This window comes from Phascolarctos cinereus, unplaced genomic scaffold, assembly GCF_003287225.1.
Source record: "Phascolarctos cinereus isolate Bilbo 61053 unplaced genomic scaffold, phaCin_HiC Scaffold_7;HRSCAF=346, whole genome shotgun sequence".
Classification (NCBI taxonomy): Eukaryota; Metazoa; Chordata; class Mammalia; order Diprotodontia; family Phascolarctidae; genus Phascolarctos; species Phascolarctos cinereus.
In genome coordinates this window covers 43,484,534-43,497,892 of record NW_027556180.1, presented here as the reverse complement: position 1 = coordinate 43,497,892, position 13,359 = coordinate 43,484,534, and the positions used below count along the sequence as shown (strand labels likewise).

The 13,359-nt window shown below is 37.3% G+C and overlaps 1 protein-coding gene across 1 annotated transcript in view; it reads right to left on the bottom strand.

Annotated features, from left to right (window-relative positions):
* Positions 1-13,359, bottom strand: part of ATP11B (ATPase phospholipid transporting 11B (putative)) — a 135,391-nt gene that overhangs the window by 90,032 nt on the left and 32,000 nt on the right. Inside the window, 2 exon segments of the mRNA XM_020980826.1 lie at positions 277-366; positions 11,544-11,660. Coding sequence (XP_020836485.1) covers positions 277-366; positions 11,544-11,660 — 207 coding nt within the window.

Here is a 13,359-nt window from a genome sequence, read left to right as displayed (position 1 = left end):
GAAAATTCACTGTTAATTTTGCTATTGCTTTTTATCAAATAAAAAAATTTAATTAATCCCAACTTTGATAAGTTGGCTCCTAAAACCAAATAATCTAGATACAGTTCACAGTTTAACATACCTAAAAATAACCGCTATTTTTTCAATTCTCTCTCCCCACTCTGTCTTTTAGCATATATTTTCAAAATTTTCCCTTTAAAAATTATTTTTTAATTTAAAAAATAAACATTGAATAGTATAGTCAAGCAAAATATAATTAATGGCATAAGAACTTACCTGGACCAAAAAGATAATAAGAAAGTAAAAGTTTGCTACTCTTCTGAATTGTTCAAATAAATTTTTTGGAACAAAATTCCACACTGTATACTGAAAGAGAAAGAAATACAATTTGAGTCATGCAGGATGCACTGAAAGCAGTCAGCTGAGCCGAGTCCGATGAAGTCCACAGGCTTAGTTTCAAATCTTTCAACTAGCCTTACTGCTTATTAAGTATCTACATGTACAGAAATGCTTATGTGCTACATGTGCAGAAAAACAGATTGGGCTCTGAGAATGAGAAAAAACTTGGCTAAAACAAGTACCTGCTCTATGCAGTTTAAAGTCTATACAGACATAAACATCGGAAAATCTTAACACAAAACAACACATGACAAGTGTGAGTACAAGTGTGTATACATGGAGACAAAGGGAGCCAGGGAAATGGATTGAGGGAAAAAAAACTCAGAGGTTTCCTCAAGGTGGCAGCAGTGTTTAAGTTGGGTTTTAGACAAGCAAGAAATTCAACTGGCAGAAAGGGTGAGGAGGCATTTAAATTTTTTGCTTTTTATTCTGGACTTAAAAGTACCAATATATTAAAATTTTCTTATATAAAAAATAGAAAAAGATAGGATTGTATGTGATACTGGTTATCGTATAGTTTTTTAAGTCTATGTTAGATCTAAATTCCAACATTGTCCTGCCTATTTATGTACCCTTCTGACTGACCTTCCTTCTGCTCTTTTATCTATTTTCAAATGTTTCATTGATGCTTTTTTCTTTTCTTTTTCTTGGTATCACTGTCACTACGTCCCTACTTTCCTAACCCCTACCCAGTACTCCCTTGTAACAAGTAAGCATTATCAAGGAAAACAAATACATTCATTCATTGGCCATATGTGAAAATGAATTATTAATTTTTGCACTTCTCATCCATCTATTTGCCAGAAGTTTGTTTCATCATCAGTCCTTGAGATCAATGCCAACCACACTGACCAAAGTTTTAAGTCTTTCAAAATTGTTTTATTTTACATGTCATAGTCAATGGACAAATTTGCTTTGATTCTGCCCACTTCACTTTATATTAGTTTATACAAGTTCTCCAAGATTTCTGAATCCATCCCTTTCCTCATTTCTTGTGGCACAATTATATTGCTTTTCATCATGCAATTTATTTGCACATTCCCTGGCCGCAAGGCACCCACTTTGTTTTCAGCTCTTTGCTATGACAAAGCGACTGCTATAGCCATTTTAGTGCATATGGGTTTTCCCTTCTTTGATTCTTTGGAGCATATGCCCACAAGGGGAGTCACTCACTGGTCAAAGAGTATGTCTATTTGGTAAAGTTCCAAATTGTTTTTGCATAATGGTTGGAACAATTCACATCTCCACCAATGATACATTAGTGTTCCAATTTTCCTTTTGCCCAGACCTGCGCAACTTGGCAGTATGCAGGGGCCAAAATTAAAATGGGCTAAACTTCTTCAGGCCACAGATGGGTTTTTAGTGGCTCACTTTCCAAGTAATGATTAAATTATTTTGCAAATAAACCATATTTTAAAAGGGATGTTTCAATTAATATCAATTAATTACACTTGTTACTTAAGATTTTTATTTATCATGAAATTGCTCCTCTCAGACTAGAGGATGGTTGTCATGGGTCATGTGACAAACAGGAGAGAGTGTGCAGTTACATGACAGGCACAATAGTGACTAGTGGAAAGCGGGTTATGTGGGGCATGGACAAAGCACTTGGTACATCTTTACTGTCATTTACATGATCTACATTTTTCATGGACCACCCGCGGGCCATGTATGGTGCAGGCCTGCTGTAGCCCATTCAATTGCCATTTTCTTTTTGGTCACTGCTGCCAATCTGATGGGTGTGAGGTCGAACTTCAAGTGCTTTAATTTGCATTTTTCATATTAAGTGATTTGTAGTGTTTTTTCATGTAACTATGTATAGCTTCTACTCAATCCCTTGAAAACTGCCTATTCATACATCCTCTGATCATTTCTCTACTGGAGAATGACTAGGCAGGACAATAGATATTGCTCTAGGCCTGGAGTCAAGAAGACCTGAGTTCAAATCCAATCTCAGATACTTCTGTGTGCCCTTAACCTATCTCTGCCTCAGTTTCCTCAACTGTAAAATGGAGATCATAACAGCACCTACCTCATGATAATGTTGTGAGCATCAAATGACATAATAATTACAAAGTGCTGAGCAGGGGGTACTGCTGACCACGGGAGGTACTAAGTAAATGCTTGTTCCTTCCCCCCCTCTTATTCATACAGATTTGTATCAATTTACTACATATATTGGATACTAGACTTTTATCAGAGAGGTGTAGCAAGGATTTTTTTCCCTTTCTAGTTCCATTTCTTTGTGAGCAGCTAGGGTGAATGGTGGCTAGAGCACTGGGTCTAGCATCAGGAAGACTTGAGTCCAAATATGACCTCAGACACTTACTAGTTGTGTGACCGTGGGCAAGTCACTTAACCCTGTCTGCCTTAGTTTCCTCATCTGTAAGTGAGCTAAAGAAGGAAATGGTAAACCATCCAATATCTCTGCCAAGAAAACCCCAAATAGGGTCATGAAGAGTTGGACACAACTGAAACAAATGAATGACAACATTTCTTGTTTGTGTAAGAACTTTTCAACTTTTTGTTATCAAAAAGGGAAAGGATGTGAAGAGATACAGTGGCAGAAACTATAAACTTAGTAAGAAGTTGGATGTTACAGGTGACAGAGAATAAGTAGCAGCAGCATTTCAAACATAGCTAAACAGTCATACCACTGGCAGAAGGCGTGAAGTCAGAAATAAGAGCAGATGACATAAGCTTAATTTTAGACACATGAAGTCTGAAGTACAGAGGGGCACCAAGGGAGAGAGAGATATGTCTTACAGACAGTTGGTGGTATCATCTATCTAGGGTAATGGTTGAAGTCATGGGAATAAATAAGATTGCTAAGGGATAAGAGGAAAAAAGGCTAAGAAAAGAACCTTGGGGGACACCCCTTTGTGGAAGCCAAGAAGAATAGGAAGATATGGAGAAGGAGTTGTCTGGGAGAGACAGAATTGGCAGTGTGAGCTGTCTCAGAAACCAAAAGAGCGAAGAGTATTTAGGAGGCAGTGGTGAACATTAAAGATATTAAACACTGAAAAATGGTCACTAGCTTTGGTGACTGGGTCCCTGGTTACTGTGAAGAATTATTTCCATAGACTGAAGGGGCTGAGAAGGGATTTTTGGAAATCCATTTTTTCACCTTCTGTCTACTTTTCATGAGTTTTAGCAATTTTACCATAGGGTAAAAAAAATGAGAAAAAAGTGCAAAAATGGAAAAAGTTTGCTGGGAAAGTAAGATGATGGATGCTATTCGGGCAGTGTGGTAAAATGGATAGAGCACTCCCTTTGGCATCAGGAAGACTTGGGTTCAAATTCTACCTCTGACCTATGCTAGTTTTTTGACTCTAGACACATTACTTAACCTCTATGCTGATGAAAGAAACAAGAAAAAATATGACAAACTCTGCTCTCAAAGAACTTTAAATCTTAGAAGGACTTATGTACATAGGATACGTGTGAACAAAATACTACAACAATTCTCTTCAACATTTCCAAGTGGAGGGATCAGAAGAGGCTCCATTAAGTTATGAATCACATTTATTCATTCATTTATTTTTAAATTCTGACTTTAAATCCCCAAAACAAAAGAGTATTTCCATGTTTAAAAAAAAGGCAGAACAAAAAGAGGGCTGTATATGAAACCATGAATCTCTATTTCATCTGCTAACTGTCTAAAAAAAATTAAATAAGCTCAACAGAGCACTTCCAGAGCTGTCCTACCTATCTGTGCTTCCTTCTGTTCTCCTCTCCCTTTTCAAATATTTCAATCCACATCCCAGGTTCTCGAATTTTCATCTTTAACTCTCTCAATACTTTGAAGACATGAAGGTTGTGAAGGGACACTTTTTTCTTCTACATCAGAACGTTAGGCCATCACTGTATCACCCCCTCCAATTCAAAAAATTTGTTATACTCAATCTAGAACTCTTGTGTTTGCATTTTGAAGTTCCTACTCAGATCTCCCCTTCTTCATTAGGATTGTTTGATATTTCTCTATTCCACTAAAGGTCCAATTTTTGCTCCCTTTGGTATTATACTTAGCTTTGCACGGTAAGATATTCTTGGTTCTGAGCCTGTATTTTTTGCTTTTGGCAATGCTGGATTTCAAAACCTCCTCTAATTTATAGGAAAAAAAAAACTTCTTGGTCTTGTGTCCTTGAACTTTCTGGCTAGTTGCAACATTTTTTCTTTGACATAGAGCCTCTGGATTTGGCCTATGACATTCCTTGGACTTCTCCTATGTACATTTCTTTCAGGAAATGATTAGTGGATTAGATGTTGATTTTACTCATTGATTTAAAGAGATCTGGGCAGTATTCATTTATGATTTCTTGAAATATAACGTCCAGGGGGCAGCTAGGTGGTGCAGTGGATAGAGCACTGGCCCTGAAGTCAGGAGGTCCTGAGTTCAAATCCGGCCTCAGAACAATCACTTGACACTTACTAACTGTGTGACCCTGGGCAAGTCACTTAACCCCAATTGCCTAAAAAAAAAAAAAGAAATTAAAAAAAGAAATATAATGTTCAGGTTTTGGGGGAGAGAAAAGAATCACAGTTTTCAGTGAGTCTACATAACATCCAGTTTGAGATGTTCATTAGGGAGTGGGAAGTATGACATGGAGGTCAGGAGAGAGATTCAGGCTCAATCAATAGATCTGGGAATCATCGGCATAGAGATAATGGTTGTAATTTATGTGAATTGACAACATTACCAGGTGAAATTAGTACTGAAGGAAAAGATCAGAGGACCCAGGACTGTGCTTTGTGGGACCCCCACAGTTAGCAGAGATGACCTGCACCAAGATCCAGAAACTGAGACTGAGAAGACTGAGAAGGAACAGTCAGATAGGCAAGAGAACCAGGAAAGAGTAGCGTCATAAAAAACTAGAGAAAAGAGAATAACAAGGATAAGAGGGTGATCAACGGTGTCAAGAAGAATGAGGACTAAGAAAGGCCATTGGATTGGGCAATTAAAAAATCATCAGCAACTTTGGAAAGCACGGTTTAAGTTGACTGATGAGGTCAGAAGCCAGACTACAGAGTTAAGAAGAGACTGGGAGGAAAGGAAGTGGGGGCAATTACCAGAGACAGCTTTCTCAAGGAGTTTAGCCACATAATGGAAGAGAGATATATATAGGAAGACAGACAGATAGAAGGAATAGACAGTTTAAGTAAGGGTTTTTTGAAAATGGAAAAATCAGCATTTCTACATATTACCAACAAAGCCAAACAGCAAGAGACAGGAAGAGAAATTTCGTTTAAAGTTACTGTAGACACTATAAAATATTTGGGAGTCTGCCTGCCAAAACAAACCCAGGAACTATGTGAACACAATTATAAAACACTTTTCACACAAATAAAGTCAGATCTAAGTAACTGGAAAAACACCAGTTGCTTATGGGTAGGCTGAGCTAATATAATAAAAATGACAATTCTACCTAAATTAATTTACTTATTCAGTGCCATACCAATCAAACTACCAAAAATTATTTTATAGAGTTAGAAAAATAATCATCTGGAAGAACAAAAGGTCCAGAATGTCAGGGAATTAATTAAAAGATATACTAGGGAAGGTGGTCTAGCCATACCAGAGCTTCTATTATGTTATAAAGCAGTAATCATCAAAACTTGATACTGGCTAAGAAATAGAGTGGTGGATCAGTGGAATACGTTACGTACACAAGACACAATAGTCAGTGACTATAATAATCTACTTTTTGATAAACCCAAAGACCCCAGCTTCTGAGATAAGAACTCACTATTTGACAAAAACTGCTGGGAAAACTGGAAAATAATATGGCAGAAATGGGGCACAGACCAACATCTTATACCATATAGCAAAGTAAAGTCAAAATGAATACAGGATTTAGATATAAAGGCTGAAACTATAAGCAAACTGGTAGAGCAAAGAATCATTTACCTGTCAGATTTATGGAGAACAGAAGAATTTATGACCAAACAAGAGATAAAGAACATTATGAAATGTAAAATGAATAATTTTGATTACATTCAACTGAAAAGTTTTTGCACAAATGAAGCCAATGCAACCAAGATTAGAAGGGAAGCAGAAAATTGGGAAAGAATTTTTACAACCAGTGTCTCTGATAAAAGGCCTCATTTCTAAAATATATAGAGAACTGAATCAAATTTATAAGAACACAAGTCATTCCCCAATTGATAAATGGTCAAAAGATATGAATAGGTAGTTTTCAGATGAAGAAATTAAAGCTATCTATAATCACATGAAAAATGTTCTAGTAGTGATCTCACTATTGATTAGAGAAATGTAAATCAAAACAACTCTTAGGCACCACATCACACCTATCAGATTGGCTAACATGACAAAACAGGACAATAATAAATGTTGGAGAAGATGTGGGAAACCTGGAACCCTAACGCATTGCTGGTTCTGGAGAGCAATTTGGAACTATGCCTAAAGGGCTATAAAAATGTGTATAACCTTTGAACCAGCAATACCACTTCTAGGGCTGTATTCCAAAGAGATCACAAAAATGGGAAAAGGACCCACATGTACAAAAATATTTATATCAGCTCTTTTTGTGGTGACAAAGAATTGGAAATTGGGGAATGCCCATCAATTGGGGAATGGCTGAACAAGCTGTGGTATATGAATGTAATGGAATACTATAAGAAATGATGAACAGGCAGACTCCAGAAAAACCTGGAAGGACGTATATGAACTGATGCTGAGTGAAGTGAGCAGAACCAGGAGAACATTGTACATAGTGACAGCCACATTGTGCAGTGACTGACTTTGATAGACTTAGGTCTTCTCAGCAATACAAGGATCTAAGGCAACTCCAAAAGACTCCTGAGGGAAAATGCTATCCACATCCAGAGAAAAAACTATGGAGTCTGAATGCAGATCGAAGCATATTATTTGCTCTCTTTTTTTTGGTTTTGTTTCTTCTTTCTCATAGTTCCTCCTAATTCATTCTAATTCTTCTTTACAACCTGACTAATGTGAAAATATGTTTAATATAAGAATGTATACGTAGAGCCTATATCAGAATGCATGCCATCTTGAGAAGAGGGGAGGGAAAAAAGGTGGAGAAAATTTAAAACTCAAAAGCTTATGGAAGTGATGTTGAAAACTAAAAATAAATTAATAAAAAAAAGAAAATAGAGATGTCATTGGCATGTTTGCAGGCAGTAAAGAAGCAATGAGTAGACAGAAACCAGATTAGTGAAGAAAGTGGGGTGACAAAAGGGGCAATCTGCTGGAGAAGACATAAAATGGGCTCTCTCGTGCATGTAGACAGATTAGTCTTTGTAAGGAGAAGGACCACTTCTTCATGGGAGAAGGGGTAAAAGAAGAGAAAGTACCAGAAGGCATCTGAGTGATGTGAAATGAGGAGTGGAAAAAGGGAGGACATGGTGAATGGCTTCAATTTTTTCCAGTGAAATATGAGGCAAGGCTTTCAGCTGAGACAGTTGAAGAGAAGAAAAGCTATAAGAGGTTTGAGAAGGGATGAAAAGGTTGGAAAACAGTGAGTCCTTACCCTAGTAGCTTAGGTCTATGGATTTATCAAATACTATTCTACTATGTTTATTTGCTTCTGTGTGTCTTGTACGTAATTGGTTCTTTTTATCAACCTGATTCTTAACCTACTGGACATGTCAAACTGGATAATCCACTGACATCTTAAATTCAACACGTCTAAAACAGAACTCATCATCTCTTTCTCCTCCACCTGTTCCTCTTCGTAAATTTCCCATTATTGTCAAGGGTACCACCATTCTCCCAGTCACCCAAGGCTTAGTCACCACCAACTTTAAATGTCATATTCAAGGCCTCACTCCTCTTACCCCCCCATATCCAATCTGTTCTTAAGTACTACAGATCGCACCTTTACAACAGCTCTCTCCCCTGATATTGCCTACACCTCAGTGTAGGCCCTCATCACCTCATGCTGAACTATTACAATAACATTCAGGGAAATCTCCCTGCCTTAAGTCTCTCCTCACTCTAGTCCATTCTCTATACTGCTATCAAACTAATCTTCCTAAAGTGCAGGTCGGACCACATCACCCCATCCCCTTTATTCAATAATAACAAGTGGCTCCTTATCACCTCTAGGCTCAAACTTAAAATTCTGTTTGGCTTTTACAGCTTTCCAGATCTGGCTCCCCTCCTCCTACCTTTCCGGGCTTCTTATACCTTATTTCCTCTTCTCCCCTCCTGCTCATGCACTCAGTAATCCAGTGACATTGGCCTCTTTCCTATGCCTTGTACAACACACTCCATTTCCTGACTCCAGGCATTTTTACCGGCTGTGCTCAGTGCCTCCTCATCTGTGCCTCCTAACTTCCCTGACTTTTCCAGCTAAAATGCCTCCTTCTCCAAAAAGCTTTTCCTGATCCCACTCATTGTTAAGTGTCCTCCCATGATTGATCATCTGTAACTTATCTTGTTTTTACATAGTTGTTCGCATGCTGGTCCCTTGTTAGACTGAGCGCCTCAAGAGCAAGGGGTGTTTCCCCCCATCCCTTTCTTTGTATTCTCATCACTTAGCACAGTGCTGGTATATAGAAGGCTCTTCATAAATACTTGTTTACTTGACCAATTCATTCCTACTCAATCACTTCACATGTTCACTTCAATTTAGGAAGGGCATTTCTAATTACTTGAAAATAATCAACACACAACCTACAGCTTCTTTCACTGACTGAAGAAGTTTCACAACTAAGTGTAACATCATCAAGTGAGTCTCCTTCTTCTCCCCAAGTAAAAGCTCTCAATTCCATAAACACTCTAGCCATGACGACATCTAACACAGCACTGTATACAAACTCTAGTTTGTTGTCCCAATCCCCCTTGTTTGCTTTATATGTGCCAAATTCCACCTGCCTTCTTCCCTCCTCTTAAAAAAGGCACAGGCTAAATATTAAACAAAACTATTGTAAAAGCAGCATAGAAATAGATCCTCAATATTATTTTTTAATGGATGACTTTTCTTTGTATCCCATTCATGTATGAATACATCCCTTCCCTCTCCCCTCCTCAATGAACCATCTTTTAAAGTATTTCAATAAAACCAGTCAAAATGGGTAGCTGACATTCCATGGAATATTCCACACTCATATAGCCCCCCCTACCTCTGCAAATAAGTTAGAGAGGTACATTTTCCCAAACTCTTTTCTGAGTCAGGCCATTAAAATTAATTAGGGCTCAGTTTCATTTTTCTATTCTGTTTACACTGTTACAGTCAAGGTTTATGTTGTCCTCCAGATTCTATTTAGTTCATTCTCTATCAGTTCATAAGTCTGTATTTTCTCTGAATTTATCATGCTTGCCATTTCTTATGCATAGAATTATTCCATTACATTTATGTGCCACAATTTGTTCTCCCATTCTTCCAAACTGATGGGCACCTACCTTTTCACCCCCAGTTTTCGGCTAGCTAAAAAGTGCTGCTACCAATGCGTTTATATACACGGATCTTTTCTGACTTTGACTTCATTGTCAGTATATATGGCCCCAGAGAAGAATGAAACATTCTTTCCACCTCACAGGAAAGGAACAAAGAATGACTAGGGGCAGAATTTTGTATACATTGTCAGACGCAGTATCAGGTGTTTTGGCTTAACTGCTTTTCTTTGTTAAAAGAGAGCATTCAAAGGAGGTGGAAGGAGATGGAGAGAGACATGGCATGTGGAATTCAAGAAAAGGTTGAGTTAAAAACAAAAGGCATCAGTAAAACTTTTTAAAGAAAGAAAATATATCTTTCTAGGATGGTCAAAGAGTAATTTTACCAGAAAAAACCCCCAAAAAACACAACATAAAATAGACAACTTCTAAGTATCTTCTAAAACACCTGAACTTTCATGCTGTTTTTATGAAAGGGACTATGGCAGAGTGGTCAGTGGTAAGAACAATGGACTTGGAATCATAATAATTGGGATTTGAATTCTAGCTCAGTCATTCAGAACCTATATGACCTTAGGCAAACCATTTAATCTCTCTGACCCTTAGTTTCTAGATCTGTAAAAGGGCCAAAGGGGAGTATAATATTTATACTACTTGCCTCACAAGGTTGCTATGAGAAAATCACTGGAAATTATCAAGTGCAATATAAATATAAGCCATTACTGTTGTGCTCATACCACTCATCATTAAAAATAGAATAGAGGGCAGATACTGATACTCCCATAATCATGGCAGGACTAGAGGGTATCTGGATATCTAAGAAGTATGCTGCAGTCCCCATTGACTTCCTGCACTTTTTCATAAATGATCTATCCTATTTGCAGCCTGCACGCAGTCCCACAGAAAGCTTATCTGGTCAGGTCTAACTTTTTATCTGATCAGGTCTAGGATTTCCCATCTCACTTCCCTGCTCTTAACCTAGGACTAGAGTATTTCATTGAGAAAACCCAATGAAGCCCAGAGGAATGAAGAGGCTTGCTCCTCCAAATGCACCTCATGATGTCTACCATGATGTCATGATGCCCATATCCATGCTATGCTGTGTCCCTGACATAAGAAATAAGAAAGGCACAGAGCAAAGGAGTGAAACAGTACTTTGGTACTGTCATAAATGTTATCCACATCCAACTAATACAATTTTTAATATCTTATTTCAAATTATAAATGGACAAGTTACCTTTTGAAGGGGATGTTTACTAAGATGAGCTGATTACTCACCTGAGTTACTAAGAATATAAATACATATCTTGTACCAGAAGACACACTAACTTTCTTTCTTTCTTTCTTTCTTGTAAGGCAATCAGGGTTAAGTGACTTGCCCAGAGTCATACAGCTAGTAAGCGTCAAGTGTCTGAGGCTGGATTTGAACTCCGGTCCTCTTGACTCTAGGGCCAGTGCTCTACCCACTGCGCCACCTAGCTGCCCCTCTTTCAAAAATAAATGCTTTGCTACCTACTGGTAGATAAGCACTCAGTCATGTGCAGAATGAGACATATATTTTTGGATGTGGCCAGAGGAATGAATGACTTGTTTGACTATGCATATTACTTTCAAGAATTTGGTGGGTTTTTTTCTTTTTTCCAATGAAGGATAGGTAGGTGTAGAAGAAGAAATGAAAGCTTCTTAAATTTTAAAATATTTCAAACAAAATAAAATAAAGTGCTACAGATCTACACTTTAAAAAAATGTATTTGTTGATACTTACCTTAGATGATATGATTCGGTTATCTATAAATTTTTGAGGAGTATAAAGGCCATTCTGAGGAAATCTGTTTGCTATATAAATTGTTCTTGTGTCACTCTGATGTGGTGGGTCAAAACCCTAGGACCAAAGAAGACAAAAGGATTATAATTAGTTTCTATACATCAAGTAACATCTGGTTTCACTTAATCAAAGATTATCTTTATATATTTTTGCCAGTCTTAAAAAAAAAGGTAGGTATGTATGTATGTATATATACACATATATTATTTTTAATCAATTTGTTCAGTAACAAAAAATATATTACCTTTTCCTCTATGATCAAATCTATAGCTACACAGAAACATTACACTTCATTCAATTCCATTTTAAAATGTAAGAATATATTGTATCACCAGCATCCAGTGTTGCAGAAAAAGATGCAACAGGAAATAGCTTTTGCCCTCAAGGAGCTAATAATCTAGGAAGAAAGGGAGAGATTTCAATAGGTGACAGGACAGGTGATATTTGTACCTGATATATTAGATGGTATGAGCAAAGATGTAGAAAAGAAGGGAACAAGCAATTATTTATTTATTTTTAGTTTTCAACATTCACTTTGATAAGATTTTGAGCTCTAAATTTTTCCCCCTCCCCAAGACGGCATGCGATCTGATACAGGCTATACACATACAATCATATTAAACATATTTCCACATTAGTCATGTTGTGAAAGAAAATTGAGAACAAAAGGGGAAAATCACAAGGAAGAAAAAAAAAGAGAAAACAGTATGCTTTGATGTACGTTCAGACTCCACAGTTTTTTCTCTGGACATATCCAGAGAAATGATATCCAGCATTTTCCATCATGAGTCTTCTGGAGTTGTCTTAGATCCTTGCATTGCCGAGAAAAAGCAAGTATATCAAAGTTGGTCATTGCGCAACGTTGTTGTTACTGTGTACAATGTTCTCCAGGCTCAGCTCACTTCACAATCAATTCATGTAAGTCTTTCCAGGTGCATTAGTGTTGCAATTTTTTCCCACATCTTCTCCAACATTTACCATTTTTCTGTTTTGTCACGTTAACCAATCTAATAGGTGTGATATGGGACCTCAGAGTTGTTTTAATTTGCATTTCTCTAATCAATAGTGATTTAAAGCATTTTTTCATATGACTATAGATGGCTTTAATTTCTTCATCTGAGAACTGTCTGTTCATATCCTTTGACCATATATCAATTGGGGAATGATTTGTATTCTTATAAATTTGATTCAGTTCTCTATATATTTTAGAGGTCTTTATCAGAGACACTGGCTGTAAAAATCATTGGGGAACAAGCATTTATTACCCACCTAACATGTGCCAGGCGCTGTGCTGAGCACTCTGCAAACATTATCTCATTTGATCCCACTTAGAGATGGCAGGAAAGGAGACAAAAAGGAGGAGGGGTGATGAGTAACCAAGTTTAGTGTGAAAACAAAATACCTGAAAGGAAATGGTATAGCACAAGAAGACAGAAAAAGTAGGGTGGGGTCATATTATAAATGGCTGTGAATGTCATGCTATGGTGCTTTTATATTTTATTCAGTAAAGTATGAAGGTTTTTGAGCAAGAAGTAGTACAGTAAAGAAATGTGCATTAGGAATAATACTTTGACAGCACTAGGATAGACTGGAGAAGGAAAAGACAAGGGCCAGGGAAGTGGCTCATATGATAATATAGACAGAGATGGGTGGTGGCAGTAGATATATCATGGAAACTGCATTGATAGAAACTGGTAACTCATTAAATGTGAAGGGATAAAGTAGATGGAAGAGTTGACCGAGGTAAGAAGCCTAG